The sequence below is a fragment of the Chlamydotis macqueenii genome, chromosome 2, assembly GCF_036417535.1.
Source record: "Chlamydotis macqueenii isolate bChlMac1 chromosome 2, bChlMac1.mat, whole genome shotgun sequence".
Classification (NCBI taxonomy): Eukaryota; Metazoa; Chordata; class Aves; order Otidiformes; family Otididae; genus Chlamydotis; species Chlamydotis macqueenii.
The window spans coordinates 144,840,617-144,863,771 of NC_141557.1; the positions used below are offsets into that span (position 1 = coordinate 144,840,617).

The window sequence follows — 23,155 nt, forward strand, 5'->3', positions numbered from 1 at the left end:
GATGATGTGAAGACACCGATCAGAGGCAGAGAGGGGGAAGCGTGAGCCTTGTGGGCCTTGCAGCCCTCACCCTCTGGTCTCCCACCGGGGAGCCGACTGGGCCCAACTCGGTCTGGCCCGGCTGCAAGAAGTGGAGAGGAGATGAGATGTGAAGAGAACCTGAGAGGCGCCTGCCTGAGCCAAGTGTGAAGAATTCCTTGTGAGAGGAATGGCTGCAGATGCCAAGGTCAGTAAAGAAGGAGGAGGAGTAATGCGGCTCCTGGCCAAGATTTCCCTGCAACTCGTGGTGAAGACCATGGTGGAGCAGGTTGTCCCCCTGCAGCCCATGGAGGTCCACGGAGGGGCAGAGATCCACCTGCAGCCCGTGGAGGACCCCATGCCAGGGCAGGTGGAGGCCTGAAGGAGGCTGTGGCCCGTGGAGGGCCTGCTGGGGCAGCCGTTCTGGAGGGACTGCACCCCGTGGAAGAGATGACCCACGCCAGAGCAGTTGCATGAAGGACTGTGGGCCGTGGGAGGGACCCCACGATGGAGCAGAGGAGGAATGCAAGGAGTTCTTCCCCTGACAACAAAGCAGCGGCGTAAAACAACGCGTGATGAACTGACCGCGACTCCCATTCCCTCTTCCCCGCTGTGCCGCACGAGAGGGGAAGGTAGCAGAGATAATGTTAAGCCCGGGAAGAGGGAGGGGTGGGAGGAGGTTATCTTGTTCCCTGTCTCATTCTCCTGCTAGTTTTAGAGATAAATGAATACTTTTCCCCAAGTCAAGTCTGTTTTGCCCGTGACGGTAACTTTAAAGATTTCTCCCTGTCCTTATCTCAAACCTCGAGCCGTTTTTCTTATATTATCTCTCCCTATTCTCTCGGAAGGTGGGAGGAGAGAGAGAGAGACTGCATAGTCTGGTCCCAATCGGGGGTAAACTACGACCTTACTTCAACATCAGGGCTACAATAAAAGATCCCAAGAGGCAAGGACCAGGGCTCATGCTCAAGCTTCAAGTTGTCTTTTCACAAAGCATCCTACCCAAATAACAAATAGCACGGAAGTAAAGCTTAAGATATATTTAGAAAAAATACAGTGGCATTGTACTTGCACATGTACTTATGCATATATGAATTGTCAGTCCATACAGCAATCATATAATCAAGATTAACCATCTAATATAACAAACAGCAAATGTTCTCAGATGAGTCACTGTACTCTTTATACTCTTGATTTGTTGGCTTCTTTGCCAAGCAATCATCAGCTAATTACTGGGCTAACTATAGAACACCAAAATTGTTACATCTGCTTAGACAAGGCCATTGAGGGGGAAAAAAAAAAAAAAGATTTCTCATTTCATATTTGAGTTAAAATCAAAGTGTACATAATAATAGTTTTCAAGAGATCTCATTACTACTTTCCTTCAACCATTCACAATTTTTCACATGTCATTTATGTTCTTAAGAGGACTGCACAGCTATATTTTCTACCCACCACAACCCTACCTTCAGGCTACTGTCCCAGGTCTTGTAATACATTTGAGCAGATTTGGGTTCCTGAGTTCAGTAGCTGGAAAATTCCAATAGATCAGGTAACATTACAAAAACAGAAACGATCTTTCTACAGAACATAGAGTGCAATTTTTTTTTCATTGCTTCTGCATCCCACACAAACAAAGTGAAAAAGGAATAATATCAAATGCTACTGCAAAAGAGTTTACGAGTCTTTTAACCAACATGAAAGCCAACACAGTGGACAAGATAGAGTTGTCCACTATACAATGCCTTGGGATTCACATGCACGGTTCATAGCAAGAACCTCTGTACCCAGGAATGTTTCTGGAGCATCCTCCACTGCATTAGCGACCTATTGAAATCATTGTATTAACACAGAAATGCATCTCTTCCTCCTGACAGTTCTTCAAATGGCAAAGTACTTGCCAAAAAAAAAAGGACTGGCTTTTGTTCAAAGAAAACAATACAAAATGGACAACAGGCAGCCAAGCTGTAACACCAACTTTATAAAGCAGCATTAAAAAAAAAAATTAAAACTAAATAACTTTTTCCAAGGGATCCCGTCTTTTTCTAAGGAACTATAAGAGCAATGTCTACTACTGTTACAGTTACAGGTAACACTGCTGGTAGATATTAAGTTTCCAATTATTTGTTATAACACAGCTGAGACTGATTAGACAGTTTACATATGACTGCTAGGAGCCCGGTGCACATTATGTGGGCCATCAGGTCCTGCAGCCTAAACACAATTCTTGATTTAATGGATAAATGAATTTTGCTAAACCACTTCAAATACAGGAATGTTTTCTAAATCTGTGCACAGGCTGTTAGAATATTTCCATGAAGTCTCATTCTGAAGAGATCACAACACACTTTGTCAAACCCAATAAAAACTGCACCCCAAAATCCCATACCAATGAATTAGATACTGTTTTCTATGGGTCCTTGTAAGCTTCTACACTGACGTCTTGTTTGGCAATTATTTTTCTTTTTATTAAATGATACTTTCTATGAAAGTTGTCTGCTTTTCATGAAAAAGGCGGGGGGAGGTTTCCTATTTCTCTGCCTAACCTCCCTCACCACTCAAAAACACTTCTTTGTTTTTCCTCCACCAAATACACCGGTTCCTTTGCTAGTTCTTCCAAATTAGCATCTCTGTGCTGTGGAAGCATAGTGATCTCAGTCCTAAAGGAAAAGTCTGAGGCTTAAAAAAGGGACAAAGTAAGACTACAAATCCTCTTTTACTGCTCCGTTGCCAGTGCCCTGGAAATTTACTTGTTCTTACAAATGCCATTAATGAAGATATTAAATTTCTGCTATGCTGTCTTGTAAGAAATGAAAGGAAGTAATATGGCAGCACGCTAATGCAATACCAGAATTTTGCAGCATTACTATACAAGTAATTAATTAAGCATTAATTAGGTGGTCCCAAAAGAATATCTCAATTTTCATTTACAAAGGAACTGTCCTTTCACCTGTATAAATGTATTGAAAGTCTGTCTATTCTGGAAGCCAACGCACTGAAACATCTTCAGGATGAACTCCATGAGGAGGAAAGGGACACTTCATAAAAAACATGATGGCTTTTAATATAACAAATATGAAACTCTGCAGTACACAGTGGGTCTGTTTCTGCAATTACTGACTTCAAAAACTTTTGAAACGCACATATAATGAAGGCCCTTGATCAATATTCTGCCCTTGACAAATTTCAAGCAAAAGTCTTGCACCTTGACAGTGCTAATGGCAAGCCATGAGGAAAAGATTGCGTGGGAAAATTAAAACTGTATTCAAAGGCCTTCAAGCTTCCTTTCCACTTGCATGCTCCTCATGGATGAGCTACAGGTAAGATACACAGGCTGTTCGCTAGAGTATACTTTCTAGTTTGGAGCCCAGTGTTTGGAGTTCTATTTTTCTCACTCAGTAGCACCAACTGAGTTTTAGTTTACTGAGCGTAAGGCCACTGAGACCATTATGATCATCACTTCTAAGATTCTTGTAGCATATGCTATGTGTAACTCTCAGATTAATCTTGGGAAGGAAAACCAGTCCCAGATTAAAAGATTATGGTAAAATAGAAGAGCTTGGACTTACTGCTCATTGACTAGAATTATTTTTATTATTATTTTCCCCAATGTAAAAAGGTAACCATTCTCATAATTGAGGAGTCTTTTTCTTCTGTAAGACTTACTGAAGAACTCTTCACATACCCTTTGTCTTGTTTCTGGATTCAATGAAGAATGTTGAGCTGTAGGTAATAAAGCCACTGGCCCTATCTAAGCTATGTCCAGCAAGATGTGATAGGCATCAACATATAATGTCAAACAGTTGAAATTTCTTAAGGCTTTTTGCTCTTAACCCCCAAATAAACCAATAGCAGATGAGCCTTGTCAACAATTTGCTAGTTGCTTAGTACACTCTGACTACCATGTTCTAGAATGCACACTCTATATCTGGTTGGTATTAAAGTGCATAATGAAGAACATATTTACATCCTGTATTTTTCCAATCTTATTCACTGTATTACAGGATTAATGGGCCTACAGTTCATGTCAGGAGCCAAATTGTTCTAATAAAATATGAAGCATTTATCTACTGAGAGGCTGGAAAGGGCACAGTTTGTTTATTGCCAAGTCTGAAATAATGCTAACAAGAGCATATGTTATTAAATCTCATTCATGCCCCTAACATTGCACATGCTAAGACTATGCTGAGTAAATAAAATTCAGAAACCTAAAGGAAATCCTATTCTCTTATTTTTATTGAGCATTAGTAACAAGTTTGGCTCTGTACTGGAAACAGCCTGTTTTCCAGCTCACCTCAGCTACTTAAGGTACCCAAGACCCCATTATATTTTACATAAGATATGGAAAGTACAGGGCAAACAAGTGAAGGAACACAATCCTACTAGAACCCAGGAAAATCCTGCATAAGTAAAGTTTGTTGACTGACATGTCACAGCATTTCACCTGGCACTTGTGAACCAGTGGTGACAGCCTCATTCCGCTCAGGTCAATGGAAGATATGCCATTCATTTCAAAGGGCCAGAAATCTCCCTATATCTGTATCTTAAAGAACTTACAGCACAGTTTAAACAAACAACAGTACACTGCTTCAAAGAGCAAGAATGAGGTTTTGACCACCATGTTGCTGTTTCTGGAGAAAGTTTGCAAAGAATATGTTGGATAAAGGCACTAAAAGTAGAAAATTATGAATGCTAAGGAGCAGGTCTTCCAAGTTATAAATATCAGAACAAAAAATGTATGTAAGCAGAATGTAAGTAGAAATAAAGAAGTAGATAGAAGAAATAAATTCAGTTCTGCTAAGAGACGTGCAGAGTCTTCACCATTATAGTGCTGTTATGGGTCTATGCCAGGAGCAAATGTGTAGTCCCATTTTCCAGATGAAGAAAGACAGAGACAGTAGATGGACTGAACAACTCACCAAGGTCCCACAGGCTGAGAATCAGGAAGTGAAAAGAGTTCCTCTGCATCCTGAGACAGGTCCTTATCATTGCAGTCCTCCTGTTCTAAATCTTTATTAAAACTGAATATTATCAGTGCAAAACTATAATTCATAGAGCTCTTTAAAAAAATTCAGATTACTATATTTTAAGAGACTTCAAAACTTCCTACAAACTTTTCTTCCAAAACGAAAATGAACCAATAAAACCATTTTTAATAAAGATGAGGGTTTTTGGAGGTTGAGGGACAGGAAGAAGGTGATAGTTCCAATAAATATGGAAGTTCCAGCAGTAAGCTCAGACAGAGAATGGGGGACTTGCAGGCAAGACAAAAGAGCTTATAGAAACTTGGAAAAACCATGAAGGAAAAATAAATGCTAAAAGTGATGTTAAAGCCGCACATAACTGAGAGGAGAAGCAGCAAAACCATCTAATTAGAAATGGGAAAGGTAGAAGAGCAGAATAGGTATCTTTAGACACAGTGGAGAAACACCAGACTGGAAAATTATAACTCTGGAAATATGCATGTATTACTACATATAAATGTATCTGAGTTACAGAAAGATGTATGGAAAAGACAACTCAAACTCTCACTGGTTCCACACTACACAAATACACACTTTAGGACGTCACTTTAATTCAGTCCAACAGCACTGTGCTTTACATCCTGCATGTACTTAGCACATTCAAAACATCAACCAAGTCTTCTGTCATCCTCCCTGTTGTCAGCCTAAGACATCAGAGCTTGAGACATCAAACAATGATGATGGACCAGACTTAGAAATCTTGAACTAGAACAGATGGAGCTCATTTGCTCCTCAGATATGTATAGTTTTATCTCCTCATCTTGCAGGAGTACCATTAAAAATGAAATTAAATGAAGTAGCTTCTGTATTTCAGATCCACTTAAATCACAGCAGGCTGGATCTCATCCAGAAAGAATGAGACTTAATGGCCATAGGGCTTTCTTAAATCCAAATGAGAATTCCCTCATCAAGAAGATAAAAAATAAAAATGTATTAATTTACCTTTGCTCTCTAGGTGCCTAGCATTCAGCACATTTCAAGCAGAAATTAAAATTAGTATTTGGCAAGGTGCTAGGGAATTTCTTTGGTTATTCTGTGGGAATGCAAATACAGTCTTAAAAACAGACAAGTCACTTGTTTATAAAAAACTAAAAGTCACTTGGTTCACATTACATAGATTAGGTTTGTAATATAAATAATAAAGGTCTCTAGAATTAAAGGAAAGACAATGGCAGGTCTGAGGAGGTAAAACCAAATATGCTATATACATGCTTTTTATTCTTACTATAAGAAATACACATTTCTTAATTTTGAGAATGCCCTGTATTTTTAAAGCTATGCTTCCATTTTCAGATAAGTTATAGTCAGTAAGGTGTTTGGCTAAGTATCTCTAAATGTAAGCCTCTTTGAAACATCTTAATTTCACAGCCCAAGACTGAGGCACCTCAAGCCCCTTGTCATTTTCAAAATCTGATGATGTAAGTATCTTATTTTGGTATGAAAGAAAACATAATTTGTTTTTTTATGAATATATAAGTTGTTCTTACAGCAATTAAGCCAGCCTACTGCAAATAGCTACTGGCGTATCAAGAGCTCCATCCTTTCTGTCTGAAAGTTAATAAAATACATTAGGATAAAACCTCATTTAAATACTTTTTCAAAAACCGATCTTGTAATGAAAAAAACAGGAGTAATTTCTGCACACTACAGAGACACAGGTTTTGCTATCTCATCTCCGGCAGACGTGAGAACACAGAAGACTTCACATCAGATAGAGCCAACACTTTCTAAATCTCTTAGATCATTGCCACGGATCCAATGTTCTACATGCAGGTGCTTGTTCAGTCAATAAACTTGGAGGCAGGAAACTAATTTATCTACTTATTATCATTCATAATAACTATATACATGCCTAGAGATTAACACTCTAGGACTTCTTAGCCATGCAAATCACTTCTATAATTTAAACTGCAGAGTGATAAAACACTACCCTCCGCACCAGAGGAGCTCAGGCACAGAAGGGAAAGAAAGACTTGCAGTGCTTGCTTAAGCTGTGAATGCTCGACATTTAAGAAAAAAAAGAGAAAGGAAAAAAGCTTCTTTGCAGATACATATGCAAAAATCCTTTATGGGGGTGGTGAGGTAGAAGAATCTGGTTTTAAGCATACTGACCAGCTCTGTTGGTAAGAGAACCAGGAACCTTGGATTCAAATTTCATGCTGTCACCACTAAACCACAGTCCCTGCAGAGCATTTAAGCAAAGCTGTAAAATGAACATCAAACAGAAAATGTAAAGCTGTAGGATGTACTTGAATACTGTCAAGAGCATTCAGCTAATGAGGTTCCTCTTTGGCTAAACATACATAAACAAAAGAGAAATTATTCCACACAGTAGAATATCATGGCGATCTCTACACGGTTACTAAAAGGAGAGAGGTGAGAGTATTTCTGTTACAAGCTAAGCATGAATGATAAAAATCAAGAAACAAATTAACACAGTAACAAGCAGTGATGAAAACCAAGTCAGCTATGTTTGTGGCTAAACAAAATGGTTAATGCTTAGTCGCAATTTCGTAAGTTGGCAGTGAGAGATGTAAATACAAAAGGAGGATAACACTAAATAGTTGTGATGTTAAATCATTTCAGTACAAGTCTCTTGAGAAACATGCTATTCTTCCACAGCGCTGCATTTCATTGTGTGCTTTTCCTCATTACGTATCTGCCAGGCTTAACTGTGACTTGAGGTATTTTTAAGAAGAAAGATCAAGCCCAGAAAGGTACATGCTATGCTGAACCTCACAAAAATCTAGAATCAATTACCATTTGTTGTAGAAATAGAAACCTTGTAGTGAAAATTTTACGTGGAAATTGATATAGTGAGCAAAAGCAGTGCTCGCTCCAGCAGCAGTCAATAGGGCTTTAGAGAAAGGTATGGGAAACCTCTTGTTGGTAACAGCAAATTTGTCTCCACATTAAGAGTACTCCCAGCCTGGGATACTCACATCTAAACCTAGAAGCATGAGATGAAGTAGTTCCTCTGAAAAACTCTAATCTTAATAAGCGTATTTTTTTTAATCTCCATATAAAGGTATTTCCAACTTTACCCTGCAATGGTCAAATCTCACATTTAGAAGGAATGGTTGTAGTGGCCTGCTGTGGTGAACATCCACCTAGTCCCATGTTATGGGTGCAATCAACCAGTTCATTTTATTCTGCTCCTATCCCAATTTACAGCAGGGTTGGGGGAGGGAGAACAAAAATCACTTGTGACTTGTTTTTTCTGAGGTGCTAAGCATCCCCAATCCTCATTCTCTTTTACTTTATGGAGGCACTCAGGCCTTTATAACCCTAGGACTCAATTTCTTCACCTATTGAGAGATACTCCTCACTTCAAGGGGGTGCAGAGGAAAGTGTCTTGAGCACTCTAAAACACAGTCACAAAACAGAAGAATGAATGATTTTCAAAGACACCTTCTCAGTAGGCATGTTATTAAGAATATGGGACCACTGGGTTCTCTAACCTCACATAATCAGAAAACAAAGACAATGGTGGATGAAGCACCATTGCCACTAACTGCTCCCTCGGTCTTCTCCTGGATTTTGATGTGTCAATGCATGTATTTGTTTGAAGCTGTCCACATCTAAGGGTATGAACTACACATGCAGCTGTTTATCAGCTAGATTGCGTACACTGAGCTCCCAGTGAGGATAAAAGCAACAGAATGTAGATGAAAAAATGTTAAGACTTTAGTAATTAGAAAAAGCCAGCTGCAGCTAATAAGGAGAAGGAATGTTAAACTGGGATTTTTTTAATTTTTCTTTTTTTTAACTTCACTGCAGCTGAGACACAGAAGCCAAGTAAATCACTGGACTCTTTCACTATATGACTGCTGGTAGAAAACTGTGCACGGAAAAACTACCGCAGCTGATCTGGTAGGAATACAAGCCCTAAATGGAGGTCTTCGTTCAGGTCAAGCTTTGGCAAATTCTAATCCTTCTCAGGTGACATTACTTGTATTCAACCACATCCAGTCGATCTCTTCAAATATTTTCCTTCCTCTCCTCCTTAAGCCTTCCAGAGTGTGTTTAAGTAGCACAGACTAATGTTATTTTACCCAATGAGCCTCATATTACACCAGGCTCAATATGCAGTAGTTTCACTTAGCGGCTGCTTGGAAAGCTATTAAGAGAAAACAATATGAAACCAAGTCTGTCTTGAGATTCAGGTTTAATAGAGTCACATTTCAACCCTTTTCCAAAAGCTAAAAAAGCCCTACATATTGATGCCACTGCTAATGTTACAATAACTGAAATAAAAGTTGGAAGCAGCAAGACTTTTTCCAGGAGTCTGATGGAAAGAACTGAAAGTAATGAAAAAGAGTCTGAGTTCTCAAATACAGTATTAGCGAAGTGAACCACAGCTCTTAGAGAAGTGCCTGACTTTGAGTCATTCTGTAGGATCTGACAGTAATGCTGCATGAGACAACAATACCCCAGAGCAGGCACCACTGCAGAAAGACACACTATACCCGAGACAGATTGACATTACTCCCAGATTTACAACAAAATGAGCGAGGCCAGCATTAGATCTAGTATCTTCACTGTTCCATTCACAATGCACTCTTCGGTATTTGTAAATATTTGGAAAGGAAAAAAAATGAGGGAGTAAGGAACTTGCATGATGCAAAATTAGTATGATAGAGAATATTATTTTTATGATAAATTTAAGTGACTCAGGTTACCAAAAGAAACTTAGTTTTTTGTCTTCCCTTTGATTTCACCTCTTATCTTTCATTTCCACTGTACATCAATATCAGCATTTTTTTTTTTGCACAGAAGTGTGCATAGGAGGGAGAAAGAAAGTAAGAGGTGGAGGAGTAAGAGGTGGAGGTGGGGCAGGTGCTATTGCAAGACTTCATCCTCTAGACTGGGAGTCTGATGGAGGGGAAAGTGGCAGAGCTGGGAAGTCCTGTGTCACCACTGAATACCAGGAATTTCTTCTGTGTTGATCTCAGTACTCCAGCAAAGTTAAAATGATCACAATTGCACAAAATTCAGGTCATGCATCCCAGGGTTTCCTAAAGGAACTGAACTCTCAGTGTTTCCTGACTATTACTAAAACCAAGCAGGCACAAGCTAGGTATCTGATACTTTCCAAACCACCTTTTGCAGAATGGTTGCAGTTGAAAGGGATCTGTGGAGGCCATCTGGTCCAACCCCCCCTGCTCAAGCAGAGACACCCAGACACAGTTGTCCGGAATGATGTCCACACAGCTTTTGGATATCTCCAAGGCAGGAGACTCCACAACCTCCCTGGAAAACTTATGCCAGTGCTCAGTCACCCTTACAGTAAAAAAAAAAAAAAAAATAAAAAGAGTGGTGTTTTTGATGTTCAGAGGGAACTTCCTGTGTTTCAGTTTGTGCCCACTGCCTTTTGTCCTGTCACTGGGCAACCACTGAAAAGAGCCTGACTCTGTCCTCTTTGCACCCTCCTTTTAGATGAGATCCACCTTGACCCTTCTCCAGGCTCTCTCAGCCTTTTGTCATATGAGAGATGGTCCAGTCCCTTAATTATCTTTGTCACCCTTTATTGGACTCTCTCCGGTATGTTCATGTCTCTCCTGTACTGAGGAGCCTAGAGATGGACACATTACTCCAGGTGTCGCCGTGTCAGTGCTGAGTACAGGGGAAGGATCACCTCCTTCCACCTGCTGGCAACAGTCTTCCCAATTCAGCCCAGGATACCATTGGCCTTCTTTGTTGTAATGGCACATTTCTGGCTCATGTTCAAGTTGGTGTCCACCAAGACCTGCAGGTTCTTTACTGCTAAGCTGCTTTCCAGCCAGGTGGCCCCCAGCATGTAGTGTTGCATGGGGTTGTTCTCCAAGGTGCAGAACTTTGCACTTTTCTTTGTTGAACTTCATGAGGTTCTTGTCAGCCCATTTCTCCAGCCTGTCAAGGTCCCCCTAGATGGCGAGGGGGGGGTTCATTGTTTTCTGCTTCTACAACAATCTGTATCTAAAAAACCACAAACAGAAAACAGTAAACTGGAATCAAAGTAAACTTTATAGAAAAAAAAAATATAGTTACTTTGAGCCCTACAAAAATTTTGAGGATTTTTCTCATTTTACTTTCCAACTACAGCTACATATGTTTCCTAAACTAAATTTAAAAAAAAAAACCCTTTGAAGGCCAAGTGCAACAGGTGAAGTTCAGCAAAATTTGAGATTGAATCAAAGAGCTGTAATAAGCACTTGTAATTCTGCAGTTTCATTAGCTGAAAGGAGAAACCATGACCCACTGTCATCTCAGTGTCAGTGAAGCTGCTGCAGCCCAGCACACTGCAGTAGTGCCATCAGAAATACAGTTGGAAACCAGAGCACCTGTTGAGAAGCACCATTTCAATTAGACTCCTCCATTATTAACTCCCATACTGACACAATATTAACATTTCACACTCAAACGCTGATTAGCATTTACCTAAAACAGGGATTTATTTTCTATTGCCATTGATGCATACATGTATTAACCAAAAGTTTTACATGTGGAAAGACTAACAATGAAAGCAATCCCTCTGGCTTCCTGAAGGCACCCTCATGCCAGTAAGGCAGACTTCCTAGCGCCCAACCTCATCATGTAGACAGCACAGACACAAAACAGGCGACCTGCCCATGTGCAATCCATATTTGGTGAACATCTTACAAAACACCAAGACAGAAGCGTGCAGTCCAGGTATATTTTTGATGGCCCAGGCAAGGGGCCTAAGTTGAAGAACTGTCCTATCATCAGCTGTTGCCACAGGAGTAGATCACAACAGCAAAGGCACACAACTACCCTACTCCAAAAGGTGCCTTCCCTCGAATGTCCCTCAGAAAGTCAACTGTCCTCACAAGTGACCATTCAACAAAGTAAGGGAGAGAAGATTGACCATTTTGGAGAGGAAGGGAGACTAAATTTAGACGTAAAACCACCTCCTGAGAATGCTCCTGATGAAAGTATTAAATAATATAATTCCATGAGGACAGATAAATAAGCAAATACTCTATAAAATGTTCCTTGATTTTAGGTCCCTTGCAAGAGCAAAGCATCTCAGATCAGACGTCATCTGTAAACATTTTGCAATAATTGGCAACAGCTTTAAACAAACTAAAATCAAGTATCTGCTGTGGTAGTGTGCTGCAAACACAACCTAATGCACCTTGGATGCATTGCTGTAATCCTGCAGTGTTACAGTTACTCTTGCTGATTCAAAACCGAATCCATGTCCATCATGTTATTAGCATGCACTGTGTAAAGTCTCCAAACTAGCTGTAATGAAAGGCCAAAGAATATTTCTGCTTCTGGAGGGAAATCCAGGACAGATTCTGCTCTGGCGACCTGAATTCAAGAGGTTTTTCTCTAAGCAGTGCCAGTGCTACAAGGCCTTACCTCAATTGGGATCCTTATCTCAATAGAGACAAAGTGAAAGATGCTGAAACTTCAAGTGCCATTCAAAAGAGTCTTGGCTACACACCTGTCAGTGGATTCGACAGGCATGTCAGTAGGTTTATAATGAAAACATACCATATCTACCAGGGGTTTTTTTGAGAAATTCAAGAAAGAAGCAAAAGCAACTCAGTAAGATCTTTCTTTGCTAAACAGAGTTGCTGTTTCAGTGGTTTCCAACTTGCCCAACAAGTTTTAGTGGGGACGCGCTGGGTGTTGTCAGCGCTGCTATACACGTGCAGATTAATCTGTGCATGCACAACAGCCATCTGTCTGATGTGGCTAGTTTGGGGTTTTTTTTGGTATTTCAAAGGTGGCAACCATACGGCTGAAGAGACCATACATTAGTGCAGAGCACAGATTTGTGTGTAACATATTTCAGCCAGCATTTCAACTCAAAAAAGAAAATAATGTGTCTCGATCAGGAAGTTTATATTTTGTTGCATCACTGCAATTCTCTAACACAAATACTATTGTCCCTTTACAGTGTAAATCAGTACAAGTTTCTCCCAAAATATAAAAAGGAGCAGATGTCTTCACTGCTGCATACAGTCTACTTGAGAGTTAGTGTTCATGCAATGGCTCAGTGGTTAAAAAAAAGCACCAATTTAGGTACTACCTAAAAGCCAACACCACAAACACTATTTATCTTCTAGGTCCCTTCCTCTGTCTCACTACATCTATGTTTGGATCTGGTTTTCATCAAGATGAAGAAAATCTTTACAATTCTCAAAAAAAAAATAGACAGAAGTTTCTGCAAGATTAATTTGAGACACATAATCCCTAAACCATACACTCTGGAATATTTTTAGATTTATATTTTTAAGTCCTAGAGAGCAAAAATTAGTTGTTAAAAATAGAAAATCATACTAGAAGGCTTTTCATAATGTTTTGGATCTATGTTAACCATACATGAGATTTGCTGCTACCTTCTTCTTAATTCAATTTAAAGAGTGTTTATTCTGAAACATAATTACAAAATTGCATGCCTGTTATAAATATTACTTGTAATTACTTATGCTTTCTTTGTTACACTCATACAAGCACCATCCCATAAAAACAAAACAACAACAAAAAAAAAGGAATGAGAGCAGATAGCATAAAATCCATTTCCTCATAAAAGGACAAAGTCTTACAGATACATCAAGTACTTGGCTCTACTGAAATTGGTATTTCAAAAAGAAATACATAAGTGATCAATTACTGGATGCCAAGATTTGAAAACTCCCTGCTGTCAAAAGATGTGTCTCCTGTTACAGTGAAATAGAGAACATGAGCATTTTTTGCACTGCTTACCAGATCTTAACAGATGGGATTGTAAAAACTCTCCTCGATCACAAAATCAAGGTAACTAAAATACCAATTGCTTCTCTACTTTCCCTTAAAAAAAAAAAACCACCTCTTACTACAATTTTATTCCCTTTTTATGTCCTTTTGCTCTTCACAGTTTGTACATTGAAGTCCATAAGCAAGAGGAAAGGCCAGGAAATTTAATCACCAGTCTTTCACACGCTACCACCTAAAAAGAAATTCAAAGTAATAACTTCACATGTAAGTAATAAGCAATTGCATCAAAAGAGGTTAATATTAAAACATAAAGCAAATTCATTGGAGTGTTGCATTTTAGAGTTTTTAAGTCCAAACACAAGGATGAGGCAGAGTGATCTGTACACATGCAGAAAATACTAGCACTCCATGGACCACAGTTTGACAGACAAAGGTCAGAGATGTGCGTGGCTTTGAAATCAAAGTACTAAGAGGGAGCCATCCCAAGCTGGAGACATACGGTTAAGGACTCAAAGCCTTGTAGTCTCAGAGGAAAGTATTATGATACTCCACCGTTTTAGATTATTTACAGTCATCGTCTCCAGTCTATGGTCAGAACATCAACTTTCATATCAACTGAGTACTTTAAAGTCAGATTATGTACAAACACCAATTTCTTGTAATTCCTCCCCCCAGACACACACTGCTGAAAGTGGAGATACAGGAAAATACTGCACCGGAAAAGTGACGTTAATTACAATGCCTGCCATCTTTCACTCTTCTTTCCTGCGCTTGATAGTGCTGCACCATCATCTGCTTTTTGGGGAGCAGGTACTGGAGAGACCACCACCCTGACCTCTTCTGACTTCTTTCCTCTTCTTCGTTTTGAAAAAGCATTAGTGAAAATGGACAGGACTTTTCACATTGTGATAAACCCTCTCAGAGATGGAACAGCCAAATGTAGAGAAACATGGCTGCATCACGGTATTCTCAAGTCAGGGTCACATGTTATCTTACTGCCTACAGACAGATGAAGTTCAACAAGTACAAAAGTAAACCCCAGTCAATAGGAGCTGGCTAGACAAAGCCATCGTGTAGACAGGAGAAAAAGCTGTATAACTCAAACTCTGCATCTGTCCGATGGAACTCAGGGACAAGATCTACTTGACACTTTACTTCCTAAAACATATTAGTCAGAAATCCAAATATCAGTCATACCACAAGCCTATTCCACGCTGTACACCAGAAATTACTCAGTAAGAGATTTAACAAGTTTTAAACACAACACTACTGCCCCGAAAAGCAATATATTTACTCTGCATGCACAGAGTGATTTTGCAGGACCCGACTGACACTTTCCAAAGCATTGGCTCTGCTAAACAAGTACTAGAAAGGCAGTGAGTATACAAACCATGGCAGCACCTAATTTTGGTGTCTAAAGCAGCTCATGATGAAAGGATCAAGCTGTTATATTTGTGCATTATCAACAGCCAACATGTATGAAGTCATGCATTTTCACTCAGAAAAGGATTAGCAAATACTTGGAGCCTAGACAAATACAGAAGATTCTCCAACTGTGCCTGAACAAAACTTTGAGGTGAAAAGAGAAGGCAGGACTGAGGAATTTAATTTAGTATTTAAAAATACCTGAAACTAAATAAATCTCTAATACAAACAAAGTAGAACTTTCAGGGAACATATCTGTTAAAGCAAAGATCTGCATCAACACGTAATTTTAACATAGGTGAGAAGATTGGATGTGGTAGATGCCTTCTCATTTGGGGTTGACTTTGGCTTACTTCAGGGGCTAATAATGAAGATGCGTACATCTGAACTACACTTCAGTTATAGATGGAGGCAATCAAGTCATCTTATTTAATATTTATTGAGTTTGGGGTATGCTTTATCTGACCAAAGGCATGCATCTGCTATAGGATGGAGTTAATTGTACCAACAGCTCCATGCACTGCACCAACTGGCACTACATCAATTATAAAAGAAAATGTAGACATTCACATTGCAGATAATTATATGTAGTCACGTGAATCCCACTCCTGGAGTTTATAAACAAGGACACATTTTTGGAAAGAGATGTTACAGTCAGCTACAAGTTTCTGAATTTGATGTACAGTGCATTGGGAAAAGTTTGCAATCTGTGATGTTCTGCATGTTTGACAAGACAGTCCCTTCTAATCTACGATTACCTAACGTTTTTGGTATTAAAAAAATAGCCAGATGATCAGAAATTAAATGCAGACCTGCATAGGATAGTCAGACTCTTAGCAGAAGTAACAAGAGAAAGAAAAAAGAAAACCAAAAAACAGCTTACAGAAAGGACATTGTTTATTTCTTTATGCCTTGAATTTTGATCATGAACAACTCTTCCATCTTCTAGCTTTTAAATAATGTCATATTTTTCATTAAAAGTGGCTTATGTAAACAACACCATGCTAACATTATCACAGTAATTATGCTGGCCTGCATACTGTAAATGATACATTGACGTGAAAAACTGCATTCTTGCTGTTATCGTCATAGCTTCCCTATATTAGTACAGAACCTCACTTTTGGTATTTGTCATGCATTTTGAACTGCTCTAGTCACAGATTTCAGCCAAGCTTTGGAAAACATACATTCCCCCTCCTGCTTCCCCAAAAAAAAAAAAAAGGAAAACATAAAATTAAGCCAAGTTTATCAAGCAGACCTGTGTAGGTTCTTCATCACTGTGTATATCTTGCAGGTTTTAATGCAAAAGTATGTAAGCACAGATTTCAAGATTTGACCAGACACATCCATCTAGCCCAGTATTCTAACATCAAGTGACCTGTAATGGAAGCTAAGGGATGGGTATGGGAAAGGAAAAGCATACATAGAGCAATGCTGTGCCAGCATATGCTTCCCATTTCCAGTTTTGAGCATCTCTTCTGCAAATCTTTGTGCTCCACTTGCGCATCGATTAGAATCATAGAATGGTTTGGGTTGGAAAAGACCTTCAAGATCATTTAGTTCCAACACCCGTTGCCATGGGCAGGGACACCTTCCACTAGACCAGGTTGCTCAAAGTCCCATCCAACCTGGCCTTGAACACTTCCAGGTATGGGCCCTCCACCACCTCTCTGGGCAACCTGTCCCAGTGCCTCACCACCCCTCACAGTAAAGAATTTTTTCCTAATATCCAATCTAAACCTACCTTCTTCCAGTTTAAAGCCATTACTCCTTGTTCTATCATCTACATGCCCTTGTCAAAATTACCTCCCCATCTTTCCTGTAGGCGCCCTTTAGGTACTAGAATGCTGCTATAAGGTCTCCCTGGAGCCTTCTCTTCTCCAGGCTGAACAATCCCAACTCTCTCAGCATGCCTTTGTAGGAGAGGCACTCCAGCCCGCTGGTCCTTGTGGCCCTCCTCTGGACTCGTTCCAACAGGTCCACGTCCTTCTTATGCTGGGGGCTCCAGAGCTGGACACAGTATTCCAAGTGGGGTCTCACCAGAGCAGGGTATCCTCAGTAACACTGCATCATTAACTAGTCTGGTGTTCAATCATTCACTCATGCAGAAGTTGTAACTTCTGATGACATTTTAGTTTAAGAAACTTCCTCAGACTTACCAGATAACAGAGCATAAGTAGCAAAAGTTTAAAAGTTTTGACTTTTCAATGGTTTCAGTGTTATGATATCCTTACTGCTGTAGTAATTACATGTATATAAAGGAAGTTTAATAACAAACTATGCTAAGTGGCAAGGGGCTGAGAAACAGAAGCTATCCTCCAAAGCTTTACTACTGGTCACAAGTACCTGTGAAATTACTCCAGAAAGTGTTAACATGTCTTGGTTCTTTTACAAGTTCTGTTACAAGCATTTAATGTAACACTGGAGGAAAACACACATCTCAAAGTACAGCTTCCTCGTAAGATTTTAAGACTTTACCCATAGACAAAAAGTTAACTGTCCTCCAAATGTATAAACATGTTTCAAGTTCAAAGAGAGGAGGACAGAATAGGTAAAATATTCAGATATTCTTGGACAATTTGTTTGTAGTATGACTTTTGGTTTTTTGAGCTAGTAAATTACTCTTTTGGAGCTAATGCAGTCCTTGTAAGAGCAGATGTGGTATTTGTTTTAATCAAGTATTTCCAGTACAGGTTCTTTTTCCCTAATGCTCAAATCATCAATCTTTCCCAAAGCCTGCCTGCACAATCCAGCTGAGACAGGTTGCAGGATTATCCCTGTCTCAGGTAAGTGCCCGGTTAGGAAAGCTAAATCACAATTCCCAATATCTGAACAAGTTTTTCTTCTAGTTGAAAATCCATGTAACAGCTTCCTATATTAATAAACTGATTTGTGGTCAAGATTCCCATCTTACATTAAGATTGCATAGATTTAATTGACATAATCTTGATTCCAGCTACTGTGTTCCTCCATATATGCATATACTCCTATAAACACCACACACAGAGCTATGCTGAGCTCTGAGAAACACTTGGGGAAATTTGCTTCCGCAGGCACTCCTTCTATTTCCACCTGTGGAAATTTTGCCATCACCACTATCTCTTACTATTCACTCATTACCAGAGATATTACCCCTTTCTCTATCTATATCTAACACAGAGCATCCAGGAGATGTGGAGATGACCTTAGCCCTTACAGCACTCCTTGAATACAAACTAAATAGAAAGACAAGTATTTGACAACAACCACAGTTTTTCTTCAAGTTCTTGGATATAGGTCACTTCCCATTTCCCAGTGTGAATGCATCCCATTCACATCTCTCATTATTCCAACACTGGTCTCACCAACTTTAGAGAGCCTCTCTGTACTACAGTTGAGTCTTCCCATCAATGCAGGCACTGCTGTCATTCCTCCAGGAATTTTTTTTAGCATCTAGACTTAGGTTTAGACTAGATATAAGGAAGAAATTTTTTACACTGAGGGTGGTGGAACAGTGGAACAGGTTGCCCAAAGAGGTGGTGGATGCCCCATCCCTGGAAACATTCAAGGCCAGGTTGGACAGGGCTCTGAGCAGCCTGATCTGGTTGGAGATGTCCCTGCTCCTTGCAAGGGGATTGGACTAGATGGCCTTTAAAGGTCTCTTCTAACCCAAACTAGTCTATGATTGCATCTGATTTTTGATGGCTGTTTACAATGAACCCTATATTCTTCTCTGTCAATGCTTTTGCAGAATACCATCACTCCTCCAGATAAGGCAGCCTGACAGTCTTTATTTCTATATACTCCCATTTTGATTTGTGGTATTCTTTGGGAAAGTTGGTTTTTTTCATGTCTCAAAGATAAGGGAAAAACAACTGGTCTTTCATGCACCCCATGCTAAGACATGAAGCTGCTCATCTTACTGCTGAAGAGAAATCTAAAAAGATAAAAAATTTCATTGAGTGAGCAAGCGAGCAGTTATCCAAGAGAAATGAAAAATCAAGTTATACAATTAAATAAGAAAGGGAAAGGAGGTACTTTGATATTAGGCTAAGCCAGCTGTGAGATTACACCACTGACCTTTAAGCTACATAACTCTTAAATATGTTTTAGAACAGCTTCTGCAGAAAAAGGCAAATAATCATAATTACCTGCTCAGGACAGAGACTTCAGAGGGAGAATTTGCTGGAGTGTTTCAAGGGAAGTAAGGTTCTGCTCCAAGCCAACTAGGCAAAGCAATATTCTAATGAGCTGCAGAAGCAGCGAAGAGTGGCAGCGGAGTTAGCAGGATCTGTTGATTATAATACATTTACTAGATAATTTTTAATGAAGTGACATTGACTAACAAAACACAAAATGCCAGGTAGGAACCACAATCTAAACCTTAATTTTTCTTTCCGCTTCTACTGCAGTGTTGCACGCCTTTGCTTGGGAAAGGGTTGAAAGCAGACAGGGAGTGAAGAAATCTGGGAATGTTCCCCTAGGTTTACTAAACTCTTACTTACTAGAGTATTCTATATTAGCTACAAATCCACAGCAGCTCCAATACAGGCATATATACTTAAAGCTTACTGTACATATAGCTGCTTTACAAATTAAAAAAAAAAAAAAGAAATCAGCTACACATGATATTTGCCCATAATTCCAGACTAAATGCAATTGATTTCTACCGCACAGGAGACTCAGTCTATGCCAAAAATTTTATTTCATTAAGAAAATGATATTATGGAGCATCTGAGATCATGTAACAGACAAAACAGAATGCCAGAGAAATTTTAACTGCCAGTACCCCACAGTGAATGCCTGATTATTTGCAGATGCGATGTGGAAAAATTGTGAAATTATTGGAATTTTGGGTCTTGTACGAAAGCATTACTTCAGACTGCATGTGTCATGGCAAATGTCTATTACAGTTTGAATACATTCTTAGATTTTGCTTTCAGTGCTTAGAACTGGCCATGCTTATTTCTTTAGACTTATTAACTGAAAAAGACTGCATTCTTCAACGCGCAAAACAAAACCCTTAGGTGACAGCACAAAACAGTGCCAGTAAGTCAACTGTCAATACTGACGGTATTTGTCCAATAACTAAACTAAAAACTAATTTAAATCAATCTCCTTTGGAAAGCCAACTGTTCAACAAGTACAACAATTGGTCTAAGATCAATCAGCGAACATGAGATCAATTAAAAACAGCTTAAGTTTTCGTAGGAGGACAATTCACACAACTGGAGTTAGATGTCTATTCATTTCAGTACTCCCACAATGCAACCCTTAAGCTCTGTTGTAAAGCAGAAATACCACTATCACCCTCCGCTGTCTAGCCAGCACTCTAAGTAGTTCCACATTTAATTAAAGACACAGTATATCCTTTGTTAGCACAGATAGTCTGGTCACTTAAAAGGACTGCTATCGTTTTAGCCACGCACACAAAAATTAAATTCTGAAAGCCATCTGTTGAAAAACCATCAAAGCTAAACTGCTTCTCGGTTTTATTTGTACCTACTCGGAAGGTGGCACATGCAGGAAAGTGCAAACTATTTTCCTTTCAGTTTTATTACTGTTTGTACCGGCCTATCGCTGGAGATGTTAGCTCCTTCCCCTTCCAAATAACTGGACTAAAAGGGCAATTCTTTCAGAAATACCAGTTTCTTGGGAGCTAAGCCACCTGATTTTCAGTTAACTTTTGAATTGGGGGAAGGCATGTCCGAGAGAGTAAGGGGATGGCAAAATAATTCAATATATGTGGATAATAAAAACATCCTATACTGAAGGTGTACCCCCCCACACACACACACACAAAAAAAAAAAAAAATAAAGAGAGAGAGTAAAAAAAAAAAAAAGAAAAAGAAAAACCCCACAGGCAGCCCTGACAGCTGGGAGAGGTGCAGTAACCATCTTGCCCACACGGGTGCTGTACCGGCACGTTTCACCGCTCCCGGCTCCCGACTCCGCTCATCCCGACGCAGCATCCCAGGAAAACTGGTCAAACCCTAACGCACCGTTTCTCTCTCTCTTTTTTCTTTTCCCTTCCCCTTCCTCAAAGGGATCTGCAGGCTCCGAGCGAGAGTTGACACCGCAGAAGTCCCCCCGGCGCTGGAAAAGGCGCGGTTCGCTCCGCCGGCGCGGATATTCCGCGGGTTGAGCCGCCCGGGCCCCGCGGGAGCGGGACGGCGGGAGAAGAAGCCGCCTTTCCTCGTGGGAGAGGCAGTGGATCGACGGACGGTGGGGGGCCGGGCAGCCCCACCGCCTGCCCCACGGACACGCGAGCCTCGGCAGCGCGGGCTGACGGGGAGGTACGGCGTCCGGACGAGATACGGCGGCGAGATCGGCGACTTCCCCGCCGGCTCCCAGCGAGACCCCGGCCCCGCCGGCTCCCGCTCGACGGCCTACGGCAGCGCCGGGCGGGCGGCGAAGCAGCCGCCCCGCTCCGACCGGTCCTGTCCCACCGGAGAGAGAGCCCACGCCGCTCCTCCCGCTCCCGGGCCGGCCTCCCCCGGGGAGGCGGGGGCAGTCGGGGCGAGGTTCACCTGCCGGAGAGTTTCCCGTCCCCGGCGGGGAGGGTACGGGCACGGAGTCCCCCGCAAGCACTCCCGCTCGCCGCCCCGGGCGGCGGTACTCACCTCTCTTGCTGCGTCGCCAGCGGCCGGCTTGGCAGTGGCCGTAATCCATACAGTTGAGGACGATCAAGGCAAAGGAGAAGAGGCGAAACCGCATCCTGGGCCGCGGGGGTGGGCAGCCTCCTCCAGCGGACAGCGAGGGGCGGCGGCGGCCGGCGGCGTGCGGGGCTGCGAGCGGCCGCGGAGGCGGGGAGGCGGGGGGGTGGGCAGCGGGGACGGGCTCAGACGCCCCTCGCTCCCCTCCTCGGGCGCTGCGAACCGGCGACCGCTTCCAGCATCCCCGCTGCGCTGCAGGGAGAGAAAGAGGGGAAGAGCTGGGCTCCCGGCTTTCCTGGTCCTCCCCCTCCTCCGGCTCTCCCCGAGAAACAAAAAGAGGAAAAAAAAAAAAAAGAAAAGAAAATCAAAAACCCAGCAGCGGGGCCCCGGAGCGGAGTCACCGAGAGCCTCAACTTTTTCCCCCGAGCCGCGGACGAGCGCTGCGCTCGCCCCCCGCCCGCCCCGGAGACGGGCTGTCAGGCCGGCCAAAGCCCTATTTATCCCGGCGCAGGGGCGCACCCCGCCCACAGCCGCTCAGGTCGCGGGCGCGGCGGGATGAAGCCGCCCCCCTGCACCCCCCTCCTCTCTACCTTCCGCGGCGCGGCCCCGCGGCCATCCCGCCCCGCCGCCGGGTCCCGAGAGCGGCTCCGCGCCGCGGGGCAGGCGGCGGCGGCCGCCGGGGCTGGGACTCAGCGGGGGCTCCCGGCCACATGCAGGCAGTGACCGTGCGGGAGCCCCCCCCGCCCCGCCCCGGCCGCCCGCTCCCTCCCTTTATGCGGCGGGGCGGGGGCCGTCAGCCGGGGGGCAGCGGGGCCGCGCGGGGCTTGCGCGGGGCTGCGCGGGGCCCCGGGGTCCGTAGGCGGTGCCACCGCCCCGATCCCGCCGCCCGGCCCTAGCACCGCCCGCCGCCGCGCTCCCGCCCCCGCCGGGCCCTAACGCCCGCCCGCTCCGCGACCACCCCCTCCCCTCACCCCGAGGGCTCCTCCTCGGCGGGCAGCTCTCTCTCCCCGCAAAGCCTCCTCGCCCTTTCCCTGCACCGCTGATGGCCTTGGGAAACCTCGCCCCCCGCCCCCCCCTTCTCTCCCTCTTTTCTCTCTTTTTTTTCTTCCCGCAGCGTTTGGTAATTAACTCTCTCTGTTTCTTTCATCCCTGGTTTTAAGACCTTGATCCATTTCTTTTCCTCTCCTTTTCTTCTGGCTTCCTAAAATCTGATCACACTTGCTTCCAAAGCTTCTTTTTTTTTTTTTGAAGCACGTTCGTTGTGCTGGGAAGACAGCTCTCCAAGTTCTAAAGGATAACTTCAGCAAGTGATTTTTAGCTGTTCCGAGCCACACCTCTGCT

At 42.2% G+C, this 23,155-nt stretch overlaps 1 protein-coding gene across 1 annotated transcript in view; it reads right to left on the minus strand.

Annotated features, from left to right (window-relative positions):
• RSPO2 (R-spondin 2) overlaps positions 1–22,285 on the minus strand; it is a 114,191-nt gene extending 91,906 nt beyond the window's left edge. The window contains exon 1 of the mRNA XM_086742544.1: positions 21,782–22,285. Within this exon, the coding sequence (XP_086598670.1) occupies positions 21,782–21,875 (94 nt within the window). The 5' untranslated portion in view covers positions 21,876–22,285. The remainder of the gene's footprint in view (positions 1–21,781) is intronic.
• Between the last annotated feature and the right edge of the window lie 870 nt (positions 22,286–23,155).